Source organism: Cavia porcellus, unplaced genomic scaffold (genome assembly GCF_034190915.1).
Source record: "Cavia porcellus strain 051 isolate PalLab524CR breed Dunkin Hartley unplaced genomic scaffold, mCavPor4.1 scaffold_9, whole genome shotgun sequence".
Classification (NCBI taxonomy): Eukaryota; Metazoa; Chordata; class Mammalia; order Rodentia; family Caviidae; genus Cavia; species Cavia porcellus.
In genome coordinates, this window is record NW_026947492.1 from 66945746 (window position 1) to 66970995 (window position 25250).

The 25250-nt window shown below is 36.1% G+C and overlaps 1 protein-coding gene and 1 pseudogene across 2 annotated transcripts; both read left to right on the plus strand.

Annotated features, from left to right (window-relative positions):
* Positions 1–3566: 3566 nt before the first annotated feature.
* On the plus strand, positions 3567–4553 carry LOC100735999 (olfactory receptor 52E1-like; annotated as a pseudogene).
* Positions 4554–9905: 5352 nt separating this feature from the next.
* Positions 9906–14616, plus strand: LOC100724544 (olfactory receptor 52E4-like). Of its 2 annotated transcripts, none has more exons than XM_003465281.3 (2): positions 9906–9918; positions 13655–14616. In XM_003465281.3, exon 2 carries the CDS (start codon positions 13672–13674, stop codon positions 14614–14616), a length of 945 nt encoding a protein of 314 aa, XP_003465329.2. In that variant the 5' UTR covers positions 9906–9918; positions 13655–13671. The 2 variants fall into 2 exon arrangements, with proteins under 2 accessions (XP_003465329.2, XP_023418886.1); XM_023563118.1 differs by lacking the exon at positions 9906–9918 and adding an exon at positions 11558–11583 and having other exon boundaries at positions 13692–14616.
* The last annotated feature ends 10634 nt before the right edge of the window (positions 14617–25250 follow it).

Here is a 25250-nt window from a genome sequence, read left to right on the forward strand (position 1 = left end):
TTATCCTTACTTTTGATTCAGGAATGTTTAGTAATCTGCATAAAGTTAAACAAATTCGGTGTTAGACTTAGTTTTTAGCACAAATGCTGATTGATTCCTCATAATTAACTAAAGTGATGAAGTCCCCTAATTGTGTGATGGTCTGTGTGGGTGACCATAATAGTATGTTTTATATAGAGTGGAAAAAATATTTTCCCCAATATTTGATTATTAACAGTGGATGAACGTCCTGTTTCATATCTGTTAAAAAGTTATTCTAAGTCTAAGCCTTTCTTTTCATAATTAGCTATTCCCCAAAGCACCAAAGAAGGAAATTTAATATAACAATGCTCTGTGGGTCTTACAATACTGTACAATCAAGGTTTTGTTAGCACTCTGAGCGTTTGCCTTTTATAAACCTTCCCTTGCTTGTTCTAAAATAAATCTTTGCATCATTTAAATAAGTCATGGCTCTTTTTAACATTCTCGTATTCTTCACACACTTTACCCATCTGTTTTGTTGTTTACTTTTAATCTCAGCAACTATGAATATATTATCCCAATACAAACTAATTGAACAGGTCACATGTAGAAAAATTAAGAGTAAAGTAGATGAAGATATACAATCACTAAAAAGTCTTTTCTGTTACTTATAATGTGGAAATTTAAAATTAAGATGAATAGTATACTAAAGATAGAGTACATTATTAGACAACAGAAATACAAAGTTGATGTAACATTTGGATTAAGAGGAACCTTTGAGAACTACTGGCAGCATTTTGTTGATAAAGTTTGTGCTGTTATCTATTTTTATTTTGGTAAGAATCTTTTTGTTTTCTGTTTCATACTGAGGAACTACATTGAAAATGAGAGACACCATGAGAAATGTTGTTATTATCCTATTATTTGGTTATATAAGTGTGTTTTACTTTTCATAAAAAGAAAAAAAGAAAGTAATAAATAGATAATTGAAGTAAGTTTTAGGGTAAAATAAGGTAGTACACATTACTACTAAAAATAGTAAATTAGTATTTTAAAGTGAATTATTTAACTACTTCTCATTGCTAGAAAAAGTTTCACATATAAACTTGTGAAAAAGTACTGTCTCTTATTGTGAAACACTTTTGAATTGCACAAAATTGAATTTTTGAGAACTCCAATAGGAAAATATTACTAAATTTTAAAATTATAAGAATATCTACAGTCATATTCTCAAGATATTTAAAAGAAGTACCATGTATTTGGTACATGTATTTCTATGAATTGTGTCACAGATATTCAAATACAATGTAACATTGTCATTTTTCACATTAATTTGAATTTGTGTACAAAATGACCCATGCAGTATACAGTGGAAGTGCAATTATATTGATAATTAGATAAACATGAAAGGATCTAAAGAGATCCATAACCAGGTTAGGAGAGGTCCAAGTGAGGGATGGATGGGAAGGAGTACAGACAGCATATGCTTTAGCTTTATTGCTATGACTTCACTTTGTACTAACATTAGTGATCTATTCAATGATTCACGAATTCCCTGTAGTGCTCAAGGTGAGTAAATAATATAGAGTTGCAGCTGTATGCAAAAAAAAAAAAAAAAAAATCTGGGAAATTACAATTAAATCCTGCTCTCATTTGTCTAATGCAATACATACTAAGTAACTTTTATAATCATTTGAAATACATTTTCCATACTTCTTGCTCTAGCAGTTGGTTGCTTTGTCAATCTATGAAAGCTGTCTTCATTCTTCATGGTATTTTCAAATACCTGTCAATATTTGATGAACTTTTACTGGTACTGAATCTCTTATCTGTCACATTTTATGGCATTTTCCTGCTTGTTAAATTAAACTATCACTGCCACTTCCTTTGGTGTCTATTTTTATCGAAAACTTACCTATCATCAGTACTTTGAACTTTATATTTGTTTATATCTTTCTTCATTATTCGATTGCACATTCATCCCACATAGAAATGATACCTTTTCATGTATTTCCTATGTTTCAAGTAGAAGTAATATGATTATTTTCTGGTAAATTATTTCCATGTAAACGGCAGTAACAGTTTCACGATGATAATGTTAACTGTTTAGCCTTATTTAACTTTTGTCTCCAACAAAAGTGAGCTCTATTCTATGCATTACTTTTCTGTGTGTGTAATAGAGAAATTGAGGCAAGAAGAAAAATTTTACATACTACTTTTGGGCAATGAAATATATGGTTTATAATGCCTTTTCAATTGCTTTTCCATCTGTAATCCCTCATTTAAAATTAAATAATTTATGCCAATCAGAATTGAGCTTCTGTTTTGTTGCTTACATTTCGGGCATTATCCCACTTTGTCCTTCCGTGAGTGCTGAGGCAGCTGATGTCTATGAAACAGAGAAAAATCAAAGTTAGAATATTAGTTTGCCCAGTGCTACCCTAGTGTAATTTGGGGGATGGGAATTGAAGCCAATTAATATGAATTTGTAACATTTATATGAAAAATACCATCCATTCTTATATAAAAATAATAACATGCCATCCATTTGTAAGTAAAAATTATATAATATGGACGAACATAGCATCCATTCTTATATAAAATTTTTATAATATGGACTATTTTGAGAATAATGAAACATTACTTAAATATCATACACTTTAAAGTATTCTTAGCCTATAAACTAGAAAATCTATTTCATTGCAAACTTTCCTTCATCCATCTGCCTCAGATATACTGAGGTATGAAGAAAAAACGATGTACCAACTTACTCCTAAGGAAAACTGCTGCCCAGTCTTAGCCTATAGTAGTGGAGATGCTTTACAATCTCCCATTACTTTCATATAAACTTAAACCTTATATACTTAGCACCACATAAAATGATTATACATAATTTCTTCTTGTAATAGCCCAGAGTTGATCTGGAATTCCAAATTTCTAGTGGTGCTATGAAACATTTTATTATAATTGTATCTTTTTGTTCTATGCTGTTTTCAATGCATAACCATAAAAACTAATATTATTATGTATAATATATAAATTTTATACAAAAGTATATTTTATCTATAATATAAAATCTACTGTAAAAGGAAAATGTCATTAATGACTAAGAGACATATCCAAATGGGCTTGAAACTTTTCATGTGATTGTGTGTAAATTCTACCTCCAACGTGCTTCAGTTCAGTATGAGATTATTTCCTAATGCAAAGCAAAATATACATATTAGTATCTTATCAAGATCACATTTGTGTTTTAAAACATTGAAGCTGTATACCACTTATTTAATAAAGTGAACTGTGATTCTTCTCTGCATACCACATATTATCCTTTGTCTAATATTCTATTGGTTCTTGTTAAAATTTGATTAACATTTGTTAATGCCTAAATAAGTGAAATAATCTAATTAGCTTTTTTGAAGTAAAACAATAGCTTTCTTAAAAGTCATACAATTATGTTGTGATGGGCTTGGTTATTAGAAATGAGAAAAGTATGTTTTCATATAATTTTGTAGGAAATCAATTGTATTTCAAAAGAAGAGCTGAAGACTCTTAGTAAATGAGAGTTGGGTCCATTGTCTCTCCAGCTATCAAACAGACATAGAAGAATGGGCCCTTCTAATAATACACAGATTCATCCCTACATGTTTCTTCTCCTGGGAATTCCTGGCCTTGAAGACCTGAATATGTGGATTGGATTTCCAATTTGTGTTTTTTATTTGACTGCTTTTCTGGAAAATATTGCCATTATTTTTGTGATTCAGAATGAACACAGCCTCCATCAGCCCATGTTCTATTTCCTGGCCACTTTGTCTTCTGTTGACTTGTTTCTGTCCACTTCCACAACCCCAAGATGTTTGGCATCTTCGGGTTAAAAGCAAGAGCAATCGCCTTTGAGGGTTGTCTTATCCAGATGTTCTTTATCCACTTGTGCACTGGCATGGAATCAGCTGCCCTTGTGGCCATGGCCTATGATCGCTATGTGGCCATTTGTAACCCTCTGCACTACACAGCGGTCCTGATGAACAAGGTGGTGTCAACCATAGCTTTGATCATCCTGCTGAGACTCTTAGCCATTGCAGTTCCATTTGTGGTGCTCTTCCTGAGACTGTCCTTCTGTGGATATCAAATCATTCCCCACACATACTGTGAGCACATGGGTATTGCCCACCTGTCTTGTGCCAGCATCAAGGTCAACATCAGCTATGGCTTATGTGCCATTTCAGTGCTAGTATTTGATATCATAGCAATCATCTTCTCCTATATCCAGATCCTACGTGCTGTCTTTCACCTAAATTCTAGAGATGCCTGGTTAAAGGCTCTCAGCACCTGTGGCTTCCTTGTGTGTGTCATGCTCTCCTTCTACACACCAACATTTTTCTCCTTTATGACCCATCATTTTGGTCAAAATATTCCTCAGTACATCCATATTCTTCTTGCCAACTTTTACATTGTCACCCCACCTGCTCTCAACCCTGTTATTTATGCAGATCTCTAAGTAGATTAGAGAGAGGGTAATTAAAGCATTCAAGAATAAATTATTAAATACAGGTTGCAGAGATTGCAAAGCCAACACAGGACAAACTGTGTCTTAATCTTTATTCCCCATTTTGCAATATTGTTATATCTGGAGAAGAAGACATCCTGTGTGTGGTTTTGTAAATGTTTTACATTTATAATGTTGAGAAAAAGTAATGCAAATAAAAAGCAATACATATTCAATGTAAGCACAGTTCAAAACACAAACATATATCACAGTTAGATTATAATTAAAATGAGATGACATGAAAAAACTCAAGAAGTTAATCATTGACAGCACAATGATAATTGAAAGCATTAATAGCATACATTTTACAAGCCAGGTACAGTTTCAATAACTTCATTAACTTGCTCAGTTCATACATTTGCAGTCAGAAATAAACACTACACAGCTTCTCATCAAATTGCTGAGGAAACTGAGGTAATGATAAGGTGTAGAATGGAGGGGATAGCCATGAGGTAACAGGTGACTAATGAGGAAAAGACAGTATAACACTTCATTTTTGAAGAGACGTATGCTTTATTCAGGGCCATGCTGAGACACAAACAGCATGCAACACACCATTTGTTTGCCAGAGAAAAATATTACTTGAAAACAATACTGTAAAGTTTAAGAAAAAATGTAGAAACATGACCTGAATCTCTTGTTTATCTATTTAAAGTTGATTTTATGATAGAATCTTGCCACATGGACTGGCTTACAGAGACTCAAGGGAAAAAAATGAATGGAGGGCAAATTATTTTATAAAACTAATATTCATAGCTAATGAAACCAAATAGCAAGTAAGGATGATTATATTGAGTAAATTAAAAAAAAATATTCCATGGGCTAAAAGCACCTAAACTCAATTTTTTAGCAGTGTTGTTACAAAATATTTAATAAACCTACAAATGAGAAAGAAATCAGATGCTCTATTTCCATATAATGCTACAATTTGTTTTAGAACAAGAGTTTCAAACTTTTCAGAAAAAAAGGATAATGTAACTTTAATGTAACATTAATATTAATATTGTATTAATATAAGTTGAAAAGTGGCATGCCGTTCATTATTTCCCAGGAGTAAATAAAAATATATAACTCAAAAATATTTAATATCTATGTAACAAATTACAGGAAGAAAGTTTTCCGTATAAATGATAGTTGTACATGCACAATCAGTAAGAAAATTGGCCACTTAAACAGGATAAAAATATGAAGCATCTCATAATGTTATACCATTTAATAAACATATTATCACAAAAATAAATAGTATTATTACTACTTGTCTTACTTTTTACTCATTGCTGAGACAAAATACCTGAAGCCCAAAGTTGGGAAAGGAAAAACTTATTTCTTACAGTTTTTGGAGGATTGAGTCCACACTCAGTTGGCACCCAGGCAGCCAGGCATGGCTGGGCTGCAGTTCAGCAAACAGGAACCAGCAAAGAGCAAGACACACCTTCGTCCTGCCATTACATCACATCCTGGCTCCATCCCTATGTGGGTGGAGCACTGACACCATCAATCCAAGCACTATACAATGCACCATCACAAATGAACAATGCAAACTCATGAGACCTTGGGGACACAGACATAAACCATGACAGTCCATCACTGGCCCCCAGGACTCATGTACATCCTTTATACAAAAGACATTTAGTCCACGTCCAAGTGTTACCAAAGTCCTAACAGCTTCAGCATTGCTGAAAAGTCTAAGTCCCAAGTCTCCTCCAAGATCTATGGCAAACTCTTAACTGTAACCCCCTGTACAGATGAAACAAGGTTAATATTTCTCAAATGGAAAGGCACAAAATAAACATTACCATTCCAAAAGATACAAACAGGGGAATATAAAGTATTGGAAACAAAGCAAATCCAACATCCAGCAGGACAAACAATAAGTCCTAGAGTTCCATGCTCAGCATCTGAAGCAATCTGGTTGCAAGCTCCAAAAGACTTGGGTGATTCCACCCCCAAGGCACTTCCAGGAATTTCAGCTCCCACAGCTTTTCTGTTAAGTCCTGTCTGCTCGAGTTTTGCAGCTTTCCTTGGATCATCCACGTTCCTGGCTTTTCCAGACTTCTGGGGTCTGCACTGCACCTTTGGCTTCACCTTTACATCTTCACAACTTGCCCCCTCAGGGGCACATTGCTTGGCCTGCCAGACCCTTTGCAATTGAGGTGGAAGCCTTCTTACCCTAAGAATTTGTGCATTTTCTTTGCACCTAAAATCAGCACCTATGGATGCCACCAAGGTTTGCTGCTAGCTGGAGCAGTAGCCAGGCTTTTCTCTCCCTTGACTGTAGGGGTCAGTTGCCTGGATCACAGGGCTATGTTTACCTGATTGTGAGAAAAAGCTTCTCTACCTTGCCGCCATTCTCAAACCTCATGTGGCTTCTGTCGCCATTTTGGAAACTCATGGGGCCACTGTCGCCATTCTGGAACATGGCACTCTGTAGCTTTTTTCTCTGAGCAAATTCTTTCACCATTGCAGTGAGGCTACACAGGGTGGGGACCCACTTCCTGGATGCCCCAGGGCTATCTTTCTTATATCTCTGTTTCCCATCAGCAATCAAAATCTCTACTCTCTCTTTACAATCCACAGCCTTCCTGGAATTTTCCTCCTGGCCAAACTCACAGCATTGTAAATTATCCTCCTGGGCTCTTTGCTCCTGATTTGAATCATAATGCTGGCTGAAAGCCCCCAACAATAGCCATGCCACAGCCTCAATGTTTGATTGCTTTTTAATTTCTTTTTCAATATTAATCAGCCCATTGCCCTTTGTCTCAGTCTCAGGCAAAGTCTCTGGGCAGGAGCAAAATGCAGACAAACTTTCTACCATACCATAACACACATCATGTGGAATCCAACAACCAATACAGTCCTTCTTCCCAGCAGAAACCACCCATGCCTGGTCTTTATCATGAGGCTTTCTATCATCCTTCTGGTCTCATGAGCTCTGACCAGAATCTCCTCTCCAGAACAGCCTAAGCTGCTCCAGCTCTATGCATCCAGGCGACATTTCTGAACCTTTCCAAATTCTGTCCACAAGCCATTTCCAAAGCCTCTCAAAAAAAAAAACAAAAAAAAAAAAAAAACAAAAAAAAAACCACATGGTCAGGTATAGTCACAGCAAACAGCCCCACTCCTCGGTACTAAATTCTGTCTTAGTTACTTTTTACTCATTGCTGAGACAAAATACCTGAAGCCCAAAGTTGGGAAAGGAAAGGTTTGTTTCTTACAATTTTTGGAGGTTTCAGTCCACACTCAGTTGGCGCCCAGGCAGGCAGGCATGGTTGGGCTACATTTCATGGTGGCCACCAAACAGCAAACGGGAACCAGCAAAGAGCAAGACATACCTTCTTCCTGCCATTACATCCCATCCTGGTTCCACGCCTATGTAGGTGGAGCACTGACATCATCAATCCAAGCACTATGCAATGAACCATCACAAATGAACAATGCAAACTCATGAGGCATGGGGGACACAGACATAAACCATGACACTACTAAAATTGTATTTGATATATCTTGACCACATATATGTTTTAGTAACTATGTTTGTCTTTCATGGGTTTCATACTTCATAATAAGTCAGGATACATAGTCATATACTTTACATGTAGTACTCAAAATGTGAAATGAGTAATTGATTTTCAGAATCAGTGCCTTAACATTCCAGTTAAGATTTAATGTACAAAACAACTATGAAATAGCCAAATATTATGAAAACTTTGGTTGCTTTCATATTATATACTTTAAAATCACATTACATAAGCTAGTGAATACAGTGATTTTGTCAGAGAAATGAAAGAAGGTTGATTAAATAGAAATTGAAACAACACAGCATATACCACATTTGAAGATACCACAATTAACAAAATTATGGAAAGCTGATGGATGCAAAAGCTGGAAATGAAAATGAATCTGCTAAACAATTTGCATACTCATGAGATAAAATACATAAGGGTTCCTGGTTTGCTAAATGTAGGTTTCAACAAATAGCTTTCAAATATGTGACTGAAACCCTCAAAGAATCTCAGTCCCTGAACAGAGGGACCTGGGACACCTCTGGGGAGCTGCCTCCTCTTCATAAAGGAGTCTTCTTGGAGAGGCACTATGCAGAAGTGTTCAGCAGGTAGGCAAGCCTGGCACTGCAAGATGAGGTAGGATACTGCCCAATGTAAGGAAACCTAGGCCACATTTCATATGTTGGGGTTTATTTTTTTTTCCTATAAAGGTTCAGAGAGGTGGGGCAAATCAGAGCAGCCAACATGGAGGAGACTTTCCAAAAGTCACATCAGGTACTCTTCAAGATGTACCCTAGATGAAAATGCTATGCTCCCTGCTATGCTCCCTCTCCCATGGAGAGTGAGTACCCAAGTCTCCACTGAGTTGGCAGTGTGCCTGCAGAGATGGGCATGAATACCCATCCTTTGAGAACCCTATGTAGTTCTTAATGAATTCTTGGAAAGAGCTGCTGACTCGTGTGAGCTGGGAAGCCTAGAAATGCCCCCAGCTGTGTGGGCTGGTGATTAGGTACACCAGAATTTGTAGTACCTGTGTACTGATGTGCATTCAGGAATCAGAGAGATTTTTGTTTTGTTTTGTTTCTAATTTGAGTGACTAAGATTTGAGGTAGAGTTCTTTTCACTGCACACTGAGTGGATTGTATCCAGTTCATGTGTTTCCTTCTGGAGTAAAATATGTACGTTCTATACTATTAATAAGATGTTGAGATTTTTTAACAAGTACAATATGAAAACTACCCATGGATAATAGTAATGAAAAATTATTTAAGGTGACAGTATTGTCAACACATTTTACTAGGCACTTCAATATGCAGCACACTTGTTCAATTTGATAGATCCATGTAAGTTTGATTGTATTACTATCTCAACCTCATCAGATAAATAAAATGGGATCAGAAAGTGGGACCATGGAGACATAAACTCAGATTAGTAAGTGGGACCATGGAGACTTAAACTCAGGATTCCTGGTTCTAAAAGCCTTAAACCTCAGGGAACTAATTTCCAGTCAATCACAGAAGAATTAAAGATGGACTTTGACAAAGGAAGAGTACATTTATATTGCAACTCGAGCAGATATCATTTGACAAATACATACTGTTAAGAAAATAGCTTTTATCATAGCAATATGCTAATATAATATATTTGAAACCACATTATTCATACAGCCTTCACGTAAGTTCAAGCTTTTAAACTATTGAAAAATACAGTGAAATGATACAGGGAATGGAGGCTAGTTCATTGATCAGTTCCACATCTACCAGTGGAGAGAAATCACAGGATTGCTTTGCTGAGATGTTCTGCTTCTGAATCTATTGAGGCTGAATAAGAATGAATATAATTATATATTGTTGGTGCTTGCTTTGAACCATAGATCTAAAAGTTTATGATGGCTAAAGATGCCAAATATATGTAAGCTCAGAATTACAGTCACCATAATGAAATTGTTTCCTGGTGATGGAAGAATCATAACTGTAGGGTAAAACAATGTTCAGGGGTACAAATAAAAGGAAAACATCAAGAGCAAAGCTAAAAAATTATTTTATATAAATCACTATAGAATGAGGTGTGATAAAAATATATGAGGAATATTAAAAATTGTAAAAATGTATTAGAATAAAAGGCACAGTGATGTTAAATCTCCCCTAAATATTTTTCCTCACTTCTTGTATACTTACTTGATTATTCTCATAACTTTACAAATCAGGTTTTGATGCCTAATTAAGTCTCTTTATGAATTTTGAGCCAAATATGGTGAGTACTGCTGCTTCAAAGTGCCACTCAAAGGAAAACAGTCTTATTAAACATTGTGGTGTGTTCTCATGCACCTTATTCTACAAATCGCACCCTGTTAACTTCTGGCTCTTCTCCAAAGACAAAATGACCATGAAGATTAAAGACTTTTTAATTAATTTAGGACCTCTAGGAAGCCAGGAGTGCATAAACAGATACCCAGGAAAGAAGCCAGAACTGATTCAGAAAGTGGCAAGAACAGTAGGAGTAATGTGTTCCAAGTGAAGGGGAATATTTTGAGGAGTATTAATGGAAATATGTCCTTTAAGGTAACTTTTTAAAAAATTTAAAATTTGCTGTTTTTTTAGTCAAACATTATTCAGTGTTAACGAGAATTTCCTGTTTCATGTGCTTTTAATACAACTATAAAACTTTGAAATTTAATATTAAAATTATTTCAATTGAATGAAATAGCAGTATTCTATTCAAATAAAATATTCTGTATAAAATAAGCTCAAATTTAAAAATTTTATTACACTGTATTGTATTTTATATGATGTAATTACACTTTTTTTGGTTAAATTTATACTTTAACCATTTTATTATGGAACATTTGAAACACACAAAGTAAATGAAATATCATGGACTGTCATCATCTGGTTTGAACAACCAAAAACTTGCTTGATTGTTCCCAATGTTCAATTTGAATTTTAATATTAAAATTTACATATGTTTAATGTATAAATCTGATCTTTACACACTTGAGAAATGTGTACAGCTATATATTCTACACCACTATATCAATATGAAATCTTTTCTCAACCTTACCACATTTACTTTTTTTCCTTACTAGGAAAACTCTGAATTAATCACTGTCAGCCATTCACCTGGAACGTTGAATTCATAATTACATTTTATGTTCTAGAACTTATTATAAATAGAGTAACATTTACTAGGTTTTATTAACTAGTAGCAATTGTTAACTCAGAAGAATCATTTTAGATCATTTGTGTATTTATATTTTAATCAATCAATCCATCTTTTTAATGAATAAATATATATTACATAAACATTCTGAATTTGAAAGTCTGTTCACTTATTGATGACTATTGCTGTGGTTGCTATATTGGAGTAATTATGAATGAACCAGTTATCAATATAGTGTTCAAATCTTTAGGTGGGTATGTGTTTTCCTTTCTCTTGAATAAACCACTGGCATTCAATTGATGTAAGGATTGGTTTGGTGTATTAATAAATGTCAAAGAAAGCATTATATTTTGTCAAAATTTTGATTTTTATTTCACATGTTTGGAATAGAATGCTATCCTCAGTAACTTTGCCAAAATTTGGCACTATATACTTTATATTTTAGTCATTGCAGGTGCTGGGTAGTGGTAAGTCACTCAATGTTTAATATAACTTATTTATACCTAATAATGTTACAAATTTTAACATAATTTATATATTTCATTTTCCTGGTGTCATTTAATCCTTTTTCCTTTACTCTTTTCTAGTCTTGTCTTATATTTTAGTTATGAGTATACATATGTATATTATATGTGTGTATATACAAATTCTTGATGCAAATTCTATTTTTATAAATAGCAATTGTGAATATTCCCTCCCATGTATATCTTCTAATTTCTAGTCTTAATAGTAACTTTTAAAACTTATAAGATATAAGAATTATTTTATTGTTATTTATACTTAGTCCTTAAATTTTATGTTTTAACTGATGCTGAAAATTATAAAGTTATTGAAAGTAAAATGTTTGAAAATCTTGATCCACCTCAGTGGTGTAATTATTATTTTGTATGTACTGAGAATTTAAAATTAGATTTCTTTTGAAAATATACATAGTTTCACTGTCTGACTTTTAGAATTCACTGCCCTATCGTGACTTGACTGTTACACAGGTCACTTTATAAAGCTTATCAAATTAATATCTAAAGGTAAAAAAATAAAATGAAGTAAGTGCATTTACAACTCTATTTTTCAAATCTATTTTTCTGGAATTTTATTTAAATAACCTGTTTTTGCACTTTAGTGTTAAAAGTATAATAATTTAATATATACATCTAATTTTCAATTCTTCTAATGAATTTATGGTAAATATATTTATTTCAAAATATGTTCAAGTTTATTGGTACTGGTAGGCATTTTAATAAATATAATAACCAACCTGGGAATAGTTAAATCCTACTATTCAGTCTTTCAAAGGGATATGATGTGTGTATGTACATGTGTATGGATTCACATGTATAAATATATATATATATATATATATATATATATATATGTATGTATATAAGCACAATTTGTACTTTCTCTATGAGGTTCTATACTTTAGATGTGTACTGTTAAACACTTTTAACTTTTATTGCATCACACATTACATCATTAAGTTTCATCAAATTTTAAATTTTTGATTACTTTATATGAAAATTATTTTTCTTTTACATACCTAGTTGATATGCTTAATGGTTAATTCTGAATGTTTGCATCAGTTCATGTTACTCATAAATAGCAAGGTTTATTTTTATTATGAACTGATGTCTTTTATATTCTTTCTGATATATCAGACTTATTAGAAATTTCAGTAAAATGTCAAATACAATTAATACTAATTGATATTATTGCTTCCTTCTCATCTTATGGGGGAAAATATCAGAGTTTAACAATTCGCCATTGTATTAGCTGCATTTATAATTATCAAACCAGGAGTATTTTATGTTTACTTTAATTAAAGTCATTTTCAAAATATCATAATTGATTGCTTTATTATTAAATACTTTTCTGCTTCCACTGAAACTATGTTTTGTATTATTTGATTTAATTGTAAATGGTAAAACTTTATTGTCAAAAAATACTGACAATTGATTCTTCAACCAAAGCATGCAGAAGTCTCATCAGTAGAAAGATATGAACACAGTGTTAGCTGGGCAGGGAAGGAGGAGTGACTCATGAGAGGAGGGAAATGAGAGAGGCACTGCATTATGACTGCACATCTTCTGGACCATAAATTCCCTGAATTCTTCCCTTTCTCATTCTTAATCTTTTCTAAGTGCATAACAATCGAGAGATTTCTTTAAACATGTCCTCAACTCAATACCCAAAGTAAGGTGAGGATAGTAACTGGAGAGGTTTGCTTTACATAATGTACATTAACAACAAAATTGAGTCAAAGACAACTGTGGACCATTACCACCAGAAAACATGATTTCTAATTTTAACAGTCTTCTTTAAATATTAAATAGTCAATACTTTGAGCATCTCAGTTAAAGTTTGCTAATTTTCTTCTTTTATTGTCCTGGGGAATTAACTTACATGTGACTAGACGTAGTGATATCCCACTACCATACATTTGCTTGTGTCTCCTCAGAAATACTGAAGAAAACGATCAAGTATCATCCAGGACTTCCCAGGAGCATAATGGCCTCTGTGAATGACACTGCCTCGGCGCTGTATCCCTCTGCTTTCCTTCTGCTGGGTGTCCCAGGTCTGGAAGCTTTCCATACCTGGATTGCCTTCCCTTTCTTTGTTGTCTACCTGATAGCACTTGTGGGAAATTTCACAATATTACATGTGATCAAGACTGAGCAGAGTCTTCATCAGCCCATGTTTTACTTTCTTGCTCTTCTCTCTTTTATTGACCTGGGACTCTCCACTTCTACCATCCCCAAGATGCTAGGCATCTTCTGGTTCAACCTCAGGGAGATCAGCTTTGAAGGCTGCCTCATCCAAATGTTCTTTATCCACACCTACACTGGTATGGAATCAGTTGTGCTCTTGGCCATGGCAATTGATCGCTTCATGGCCATCTGTTACCCACTGAGATATACCAGTATTCTTACCAATAAGGTGGTGGCCATTATGGCCTCTGTTGTAGTGGGCAGACCAGTCCTCCTTGTGATTCCCTTCTGTCCTCTTCTGAAACGACTGCCCTTTTGTGGACACTACATTATCCCTCACACCTACTGTGAACACATGGGCATCGCTCGTCTGGCCTGTGCCAGCATAAGGGTCAACATCATCTATGGTTTATTTACTATTGCAGCACTCATCTTAGACTTAATCCTTATTGCACTCTCTTACGTTCAGATCCTCCAAGCTGTTTTCCGCCTTCCTTCTAGGGATGCCAGAAGCAAAGCACTCAGCACATGTGTTTCACATGTCTGTGTCATCTTAGTGTTTTACACCCCAGCATTTTTCTCCTTCATGACACACAGGTTTGGTAGAAATGTTCCTCGTTATGTTCACATCCTTCTGGCCAATCTGTATGTCATTGTTCCTCCTTGTTTAAATCCAGTTATTTATGGGGTCAGGACAAAACAAATTCGTCAAGGAGTTGTGAAAATATTTGTAAAGAAAGAGTAACTCAAATTCACTAAAAAATACCCAAATTAGTTGAGATTTTTCTTCAACTTACATACTTCTCTGATGGCCTGAAGTTACCTTGTAAGTGAGCATACAAAATTATTTTAGACATTATTAAAATATGTATTCATACCTATATATTTGTACCCCATGTTCCCTAATGAAATTTTTGCTTTGACAGTAGTATATAACAGAAGTAAACAATATTTGTTGGGTAAACAAGTATATTGGGTGAAATAATTCTTCAATCTCTCATCTATGAGTCTGTATTTTCTAAATCTGATGTTCAGCTATTCAGCCAACATTCCTTTTATTATGTTCATAATGCATACTTTCATAAAGATTCATAGGTACCATGTGTTATTCATTCCTCATTTCTGTCTTCCAAATTTTTAAATTTATTCCTTGTTGTGAGCTCTTCACTTGCACCAAAACCAGAGGCAGGTGTTGTATTAAATGAAAACTAGATATTATTTTTCTTCATAAAGATTGAGAGAAATTTAAGGCAATATAAATTACATAATATGATAACAAGAAGTGTTTAAGGTCACAAATAAGCGATTATATATGGCATTTGAAAATTGATCAAATATTTTCTCACAGTATCAAATGAAATTTTCACATATGATAAAATTTAGTTATCAGATCTACTAAAATGTCTATAAAGAGTGGGAGAAACTCAGATTAAAAACATTTTTCTTCACATTTGCTACACCTACAGAGTTTTGTAACCACCATCAAAACTTAACTTCAGAATATAATGTCAAATTAATGATTCTTATATTGTGTTAATTCTCATGGCATTGCCTGAATCATTTTTCAGATAAACCATCTAATTCACATCATTGTTTCCATATTCAAGACTATTATACCTGAAACACATCGCCAAGTTTCCAATATTCCCAAAACCTCTGTCTAATACTAGAAATGTATTGTAGTGCCAAACATAATTAACTGAAGGATGGTGTCATGGTTACTTTTCTTGTTTGCAAACAAAATACCTGACACCCAAAATTAAGGACAGAATGGTTTATTTAGCTCACAGTTTGTAGAGGTTTCAGTCCATAATCAGCTGGTTCTGGGCAAGATGCCATGACCGAGGGGCAACAGTTCATAGTGATAGGAAGACAACAAAGGCAGCAAGAGTAAAAGGGAAGAGATGTCACAGAAGACTCTTTACCTCTTATTCTGTATGTAGGCCACCCATCCTAGATTGAGGAGAGCACTCAGACCCCTAATCCCAGCATTGGACCATAAATCAATCACAAACTCTCTAAGCCTGTCCCCATCACTGCATGAAGCTTTGGGGAACATTTAGTTACAAACCTTAACAATTGGTATACAGTGATAGAAATTCAAATGTTATATAATTCTCTGTTTTGACAAAACTTCACTGGTAAGAAGATACCTTTTGAAACAGAATTCATAATTTTTTCTTGCTTTATATAAATGCCATTTTTGTGTTTCATTCATATACTATTCTATTTCTTCCCACATCCCATAAAATGAAAATTGATTTACTCATTGATATCTACTAACAGGGACATGCTGCTGCTCTCTGAGTAAACTCACCTGTGTTTTAATATTTAAACTTTTACTGGCATATGACTGTGATACATAATAACTATGCTCATTTTGAAGAAGTAATGGATTTACATATGGCATCTTATTCATTTGTGCTTCTACCTCCCCTCCAGGGAGTAGAAGGCCCTTCTGCTCCCATCTCTGGATCCCTTTCCATTCACTTCAAGATCTACTTCATGTTTCCTGTTAACTCTCTTTTATTTTTATGTTTTAATTACTTATATTTTGTGATTGTCACATAAGAAAAAACACTTAATTTTGAACTTTCTTATATAATAGAACTATATGATCTCAATTTTCATCCATTTTCCTATTAATGACTCAAGTTTATACTTCTTTATGCCTTGATATTTTGTCTTTCAACATCTATCTATCTATCTATCTATCTATCTATCTATCTATCTATCATCTATCTGTCTGTCTATTCCTTTAGTCTTTCATCTGCTTTTTGGGAGACATATTGCTTCCAAAGAGTGGTTATTTTGAGCTGTGCTGCCATAAACCTGAGCATGTAGGTGTCAGTGTAATATATTAAGTAGTTCTTTGGAGAGACACCCAGAAGAGATGCAGCTTGGTCAAATGAAATTTTTATTTTAGTTTTTTTCCATATTGATTTCCAAGTGGTTTTACTAGTTTACAATCATAGTAAACAATATAGACGTGTTTTCTCCCAATCAACAGCCTCTCAAAATTTCCTTATTGTCTGAATTTCTGACCACAGTCATTCTATATGGAATAAGATGAAATCTCAGTTTTGTTTTCTAATTTGGAATTTTGTGAGAAGATTGAGACTCATTTATTTTCATTGTAATGGAAGTTTTCATACCTAAAGTACACATTAATTTCTGCTAACTTATTATAATGCATACTTTTTTAGTGAGGACCAATTTCATTCCACCTGGAAAAACAGAAAGAGAAATGACTCACATACCACAAATATCTAAATTGAAGTAATAATAGAATGAATGAAATAAAAATACCTTTCTATTTCTGTGTGTGTGTGTGTATGTGCACACATTTGCGTGTATCAGATACACAATTTTTCGATTAGGCTCTTCCCAACTTTATAGGGAAAAGGAATGAAAACATGTTAATTCAAATACCTGAACATTGATAGAGTGTCCGCTGTCATATACCAGAATGTATTTGTGAAAGATCCTTTCAAACAGTACAGGCCATTCAGCAGATGAGACCAGGGAACATGTCTGACATCAGGAAACATCCCCTAAAGCACACTATGAAGCATTTGGCTTCTTCCTGCCCACATGGATCCCTCACCATTGATAAGAGGTTGCTCTTTAAATGATATCAACCCATATTGTAAACCCAAATATCGAGTTCAATCATCCAAATATTGTAATCCTCTTTCTAGTCTTTCTCACAATCCAATAATTTATATTTCTAATCCCATTGAGATGTTATTGGAATCTCAATGGGTCAATTCCAATCTACCATCACCAGTGCAATCCATGGTGAGAGTCAAGTCACAAAGGTATATTCCAAGTTAAGGGCAGCCAAGAGATCCTAAGTTCAATCCTTGTGAGGACATGTGGACAAAGGCTTCTATCCTAGGCCTCTCCCAGCATTTATTATGTTGTGAAGAAAGGGAAGTGGCTCAGGGATGAGTGACAGTGAGGATGCCAGGGATTCCTGAGTAACTTGAGCTGCTGGCCAGATGCAAGAATGGCATCTCTATAATTTTCAGAGATAAACATATGCAGAAGTATCAATTTACACAATCCAATTAATGTAACACTGGAATTGTTTTGGGGGGCTATGGCTTCAGTTTCTGATATGCAAACTCTTGTTCCCTGGGGAGCCATAGCCTCTTTTCTTGAGGCTCATACCCAGTTGACATTCCTGGAGCTATTTGCTCTAACATCTTGCCACCTCAATCTTGTACTATGGAGAGCACTATGCAAGGAAACAGGACTTTCTGATGGCTATAGACTTTGCACATTAGCACCTCAGCTAGCCTTATTTGCAATGCTCAGAGCCAATTGAAGAGAAGGAAATACCTAGCCAGCGTTTTACATATCAGTATAAGGAAATGAGTCTCCAAGTATTCAAAGTCACAGCAATTGTTCTGGATTCAAAGCAAGTCACTGGAATTGTCTCCCACAAACCCCAACTCAGATAATGCCTTTAGTCAAAGCCATGCATGGCTTTATATGTAGACAATGAATCTTTGGAGATCACTAAATGGACTCGAGCATGGCTTATAATTAGAAAATACAGAAAAATTCCAAAATGATAGAAGGAAAAAGGAAGGAATTTTGATATATCCTTTGATCCAAGAAAATGTGCACAATATCTTATGCTTAAGTAATTATAATTACTGTTAAATCTGTTTCCTTTCTACAACGTTTTCCTATTAAACTCATATGTCAAAAAATTTACACACCAATGTTAACAAAATAAAAATGAAAATATGACTATATTGAATTTCTCCTAATGGTCAATAGATTTTCAAAGGTTGTCTTTTCTAATAGAATAATGTTAATGACATTAAAAATAGTAACAATGTTAACAATGTGTGTGTGTATATATATGTATATATATATGTGAGTATATATGTGTGTATCTATATATTTTCTATATAGAGAAAATCATATTTTTATTTTAAAATAAAAAATATAACAGAGATTCAAAACAAGTTATTAGGAATGTTACAATACTTAATACATTGTGTATTGTTCTTTGTAGTAGATTTTCAGAGTACAAAATAGAGGCCTGATATATTGTCCAAACAATATTAACACAAACCTTTCTTCTCAGTGAACTAAGAAAAACTGGCTGTATAACTATTGTACTTATCTTGTGCATAAATATATTTTTCTTTATCCTTTTCTTCCTTTCTCCTTTAAATTCACTTATACTGACTTTTAATATCATTCAGAAAAGACTTGCTCTGTGACAGAAGATCAGGCATTTCCAAATTCTTAATCCTGGGAAACTCTTTTCTTTTGAAAATTGGAAGCCTTCTGCTCGATTTTACAGGGGTTAGATCTGCCAGTAAAAAGGCCTGGGTTCAGTGGGGTGAGACACTAGGGGCATCAAAAAGATACTGAGGCTTGGGGAGCAGCCCAACTTTTATATACAGTAATGATATTGATATATTCATGCACTGAGAATCTTGGGTGAAAACAAATCGACATGACTAATCTGTTCATGCACCAGGCCAGTGCTCAGTTCGCCAGGTACCTTTCTACTTCTAAACTGTGTAACTGCATTGATGGCAATGTTTTAGGTAAATCTAGCTTTACTCAATGAATTCTTTAACTATACTTTATTCCCTATATTTGTAATTCTTTTTTTATCAAAGAAGTAGCCAGTCATGGTGGTACATGTTTGTAATTCCAGCACACAGGGAAAATGACAAATTCAACCTTCACAAGAGCAATTTAGCAACATGGAAGAAAGACTATGTCTCCGAAAAGAAATAGATATAGTCACTGGAAAAGGCCATGGATTCCATCCCCAGTACTGAAAAACAAATGTATGATGGGATAAATTAGAGAGGTGTCATGGTTTATGTCTGTGTCCCCCGTTCTCATGAGTTTGCATTGCATATTTCTGATTGGTTCATTGGCTAGTGCTTGGATTGATGGTGTCAGTGCTCCACCCACATAGGGGTGGAGCCAGGATGTGATGTAATGGCAGGTAGAAGGTATGTCTTGCTCTTTGCTGGTTCCAGGTTGCTGTTTGAAGCCGCCATGAACTGCAGCCCAGACATGCCTGCCTGTCTTGGGGCTAACTGAGTGTGGAACCTCCAAAAACTGTAAGAAATAAACCTTTCCTTTCCCAACTTTGGGCTTCAGGTATTTTGTCTCAGAGACGAGTAAAAAGTAACTAAGACAGAATTTGGTACTGAGGAGTGGGGTCATTTGCTGTGACTATACCTGACTGTGTTTTTTGAGAGGCTTTGGAAATGGTTTGTGGACAGAGTTTTGAATGGTTCGGACATTTTGCCTGGATGCATAGAGCTGGAGCAGCTTAGGTTGTTCTGTAGAGGAGATACTGGTCAGAGCTCAGGAGACCAGAAGGCTGATAAAAACACTCATGGTAAACACCAGGCTTGGGAGGTTTCTACTGGGATTGCCAGCACTGGTGGTTGGACCCCTCATGATGTGTGTTATGGCTTGCAAGAAAGTTTGTCTGCATTTTGCTCCTGTCCAAAGAATTTCCCTGAGACTGAAACAAAGGGCAATAGACTGATTAATCTTGAAAAGGAAATTAAAAAGCAATCAAACATTGAGGCTGTGGCATGGCTATTGTTGGGGGCTTTCAGCCAGTTTTATGTTTCATATCAAGAGCAAAGAGCCCAGCTGGATAATTTAAAATGCTGTGAGTTTGGCCAGCAGGAAAATTCCAGGAAGGCTGTGGATTGTAAAGACAGAAATGAGATTTTAGTTATTGATGGGAAACAGAGAGAAAGAAATATGGCCCCAGTGTATCCCAAGAAGTGGGTCCTCACCATTTGCAACCTCATAGCAAAGGTGAAAGAATTTGTTCAAAGGAGAAGGCTGCAGAGCACCATGCTCCAGAATGGCGACAGAGGCCACATGAGGTTCCAGAATGGCGACAGAGGTCACATGAGGCTTCAGAATGGCAGAAGCTTTTTCTCACAATCAGGCAAACAGAGCCCTGCGATGCAGGCAATTGACTCCTATAGCCAAGGGAGAGAAAAGCCTGGCTACTGCTTCAGCTGGCAGCAGACCTTGGTGGCATCCACAACGTGATTTGAGGTGCAAGGAAAATGCACGAATTGTGAGGGAAGTAGGCTTCCACCTCGACTGCAAAGGGCCTGGGAGGCCAAGCAGTGTGCTTCTGAGAGGGCAATTTGTGAAGATGTAAGTGTGAAGACAAAGGTGCAGTGGAGACCCCAGAAGTTTGGAAAAGTCAGGAACTTGGGTGATCCAAGGAAAGCTGCAAAAAGCGAGCAGAGAGTATTTAAGAGAAAAGCTGCCAGAGCTGATGTCCCTGGAAGTGCCATGGGGGTGGAATCACCCAAGCATTTTGGAGCTTGCAACCAGATTGCTTCAGATCCTGAGCATGGAATTCTAGGACCTAATGTTTGTCCCGGTGGATGTTGGACTTGCTTTGTTTCCAATGCTTTGTATTCCCCTGTTTGTAACTTTTGTAATGGTAATGTTTATCTTGTGTCTTTGCATTCAGTAATGTTTAACCTTGTTTCATTTGTACAGGGGGTTACAGTTATGAGTTTACCATAGATCTTGGAGGAGACATGTGACTGGACTTTTCAGCAATACTGATGCTGTTAGGACTTTGCCAACTCTTTAGGTGGACTAAATGTCTTTTGTATAAAGAATGTACATGAGTCCTGGGGGCCCTGGGTGGAATGTCATGGTTTATGTCTGTGTCCTCCAGGCCTCATGAGTTTGCGTTGTTCATTTGTGATGGTGGATTGTATAGTGCTTGGATTGATGGTGTCAGTGCTCCACCCACATAGGGGTGGAGCCAGGATGTGATGTAATGGCAGGTAGAAGGTGTCTTGCTCTTTGCTGGTTCTGGCTTGCTGTTTGCAGCCACCATGAACTGTGGCCCAGTCATGCCTGCCTGTCTTGGAGCCAAATGAGTGTGGACTGAACCCTCTAAAAACTGTAAGAAATAAACCTTTCCTTTCCCAACTTTGGGCTTCAGGTATTTTGTCTCAGAGACAAGTAAAAAGTAACTAAGACAGCAGGCTAAGCTTCTAATATTTTATAGATATTTAATTAATATCTTTGTACATCTCTGGTTGACAAGAGTTTAATGGCATAGGCAAGTTTTTACCCCAGCTCTCTAGCTCCTAATTAATTTAATTCCAATTAATGTCTCTTGGTTTATTTTTTGAAAAGATAAAAGTTTAATATCGAGGCAACTTATTCTTGCTTTCTCTGTAAATGCAGGGGATGTTAGAGTTGTGTAGATAGTAAGAAAAAGACTAGGGAGTTGTATTTCTTGAAGGACTAAGTGTCTGATGCATTTGTCTAGCAGACAACCCTTTCCTGCTCCAGGCAAAATGCAACCAGGCTCCTCTTTTCTTCTTGTTTCATTTTTAAAAAATCATATTTTTTTCTAACTATCAGTAGCAATGAGACAACTCATTCCATGATATCAATTATTTGTAAAATCCGAGATGATCAAACTTATAGCTTCTTCTTCCTTAAACTAAATGTCTTTAAGGAAACAAAATTTTCCCAATAAATTCTCAATACTCAGTAAAACAAAACAACAAAAAAAAGGACATAATTATTACAAAACCTTTTTTTAAAGCAGTTTAAATACTTTTATTTGCAAAAAAATTCTGCGAACTGGTTCATATTCTTAATTTATACTTTTGATGAATGCTTGGGGAAAATGCCAGTTTTAAATGCAAAAATGCTGGAGGAAAGCTCTTTGCCCTGGAATTTTCCCACTCACATGGATTGCTCTTCATTTCTATCATCAGGTTTTCATTTTTCTGTGGTTATTTTTTAACTTACCCTAAAATTCCACAGCCTATTGCTGTTTGGAGAAAATATCAAACTTTTCATGAGTTACTGATAGGATTCCAAATGATAGGATTATTTCCAAAAGATGTAAAGTATAAAACAAAAGAGGCCTTTATTCTGAGAACATGGAGAGAGATGACAGACACCTGGCCATTGAAATCCGCCAATCTCTCCAGCTGACATGGCTTGGGGGGTCTATAAGTAGCCTAAGCTTAGGGTAGTGCCCTAGGGCCATTAGGGATGCACAGGTATTTCATTGGCACATGTTTGGCACCAGGAATAGATCCCTAAGGGTGGGGGGAGATAGAGTTACAGGTAATTCTCTAGTGGCCAGAGAGGTACAAGCTCCCTGGTTCTGGCTGAAGCTTTTTCTGGCTACAGTGTCTGGTCTGGGCCAAAACTCTTTCAAATCCTGTCTTATGATTATTATGAAAAGGGGTGAAGATTTCTCTCTTTACCTACTTCCTGCTGGTAGGAGGCACTGTACTGGAGCCTAGGGGAAGCAATAGGATGAAGGTTGATGCCCAGATAGATGCTGATGCCAGGTGTTTTAGCCAGGACAACTTCACTGGTGAATGCACGTATGTTAGACAGGAAAAACAAAGAGACATGATATATGAGGAGACATGGCACTGTCGTATTTAAGGACCTAGGTGAGGTAGAGGGAAAGGTGCCTTTGATTTAGAGATGTCATGCTATCAGGATGACATTGAGGTAGGATCATGGTCATGGTGAGGTAGAGTTCTGAAAATTAAGTGTGAGGTTAGAAGGAGTGAAGTTATGAGAGGTGATTATTCCCTCATCTAAAGCGGAAAAGTTAAGAGGGTAGGTGTATAAAACTGGTCTCTGGTCCAGGAGTTGAACTGGAAAAAATAGGGGGAGTAGGGGAGACAGTGGCTGTACCAGTATAGGGAAGGTAAGGGCTTAGGCTTTCAGGGATGTCACATTTAACCAGAAAGCTGAGGGTAGAAAGAACTATGACAGTTATCACATAGAACATTATAAAGATGATCTTATGCATGATGTGGGAGTCTCTAGGAAAGACTGTTAAGAGTCCTGCTGTAAAAATGAGCATTAATAGAATGTAAGAAATTAGGAACCAAAGTGGATAACAAAGCATGACTTAGCCTGTTAACTGTGGATGTGAGGCCTTCATGAAACAGAGATGGGTGGATGACAGAAGATGAGATGACCACTCAGAATGATCAGATGTAGGGCTGGGAGGGCACCTCTTAGCCTGAGTGATGTGAAACCAGGATGGGACTCCAGCAACTTTGACAGCCGTAGGGATAGCCAAGTAGACCAGGTAGGGGCCACTCCACCTTGGTTGTAGTCCTGCGAATTTAGAACATTTGAGATAAGTTAGATCTCCTGGGGATATGGGACTATCTGGTTTGGTCTCCCTAGAGGGTTGTGGAAGGAAGAGATCAGCATGTTGTTGCCACAGGTGTCAGAGGAAGGAGAGGATTGAAACATAGTTAGCCAGGGGAGGAAGATTTTTTGGGGAGTAGGAAGATTGTGGAATAAGAATGGCCTGCTGTACATAAGTTCAAAAGGACTTAAGAAAGTAGGAGCCCAGGGAAGTGTCTTGAGCTTGGCTAAGGCTAAGGGCAAAAGTTGAGGCCAAGTTTGGTGTAGTTCTAAAATGAGTTTTGTAAGGTGGGTCTTTATGAGGCCATTTGCCTTTTCTACTTTTCCAGAGGATTGTGGATGGCATGGGATATGTAGGTGCCAGGTGATGTGTAAGCTTGAGGATACCTGTTGAGTGATCTAAAAATAAAGGCGGGACCATTATCTGACTGAATGCTCTGAGGTAGACCAAACCTTGGAATGATTTCTTGTAATATGATTTTGTAACTATATCAGCAGTTTCCCGGTTATGGGAAAGGCTTCTATCCATCCTGAAAAGGTACAAACAAATGTGAGAAGATATTTGAGAGTCTTGTGGCAAGGCATGAGTGTAAAATCTATCTGCCAGTCCTGACCACGGTGTGTCCTCGAAACTGATGGGAAGAAAAGAAAGAGGGTGCCATGGGTCCCTGAGGAGAGGTCCTGGCACAGAGATCACAGGTGTGAGTAATCTTAAGAATGATACCTTTTAGAGAAGGGTGTGCGACTATTGGGGCTAAGAGTTTGTTTAGGACCTGTGATCCTATATGAAAAGGGTGTAAGTCAGTGATGTTTTCTAAGGCCTGTTGATGTGGGAGGACAAGTTTAGATCACTGAAAAATCCATCCTTGAGTGTTTTGTGTGTAACCAGGTTTATGAAGTAGTTGTAACTGCTTTGGTGAATAATTAGGCTGAGGTGGACTGTTTGGGACAAACAGGAGAAGATGAGATGGGCAGGGCCCTTGTGCAGCTAACTTGGCCTGTGAATCCGCAAAAGCATTGCCTTCAGCAATGTCCTCTACAATGAATAACTGCTGCCTGCTTTGGAAGTTGGGCTGCCTCTAGATGTTTAAGGATAAGGGAAGCATTAATGAAGGGGGTTACCTGAGTGGTAATAAAACCCCTTTCTTGCCAGATAGAGGCATGAGTGTGTAAAATGCTATA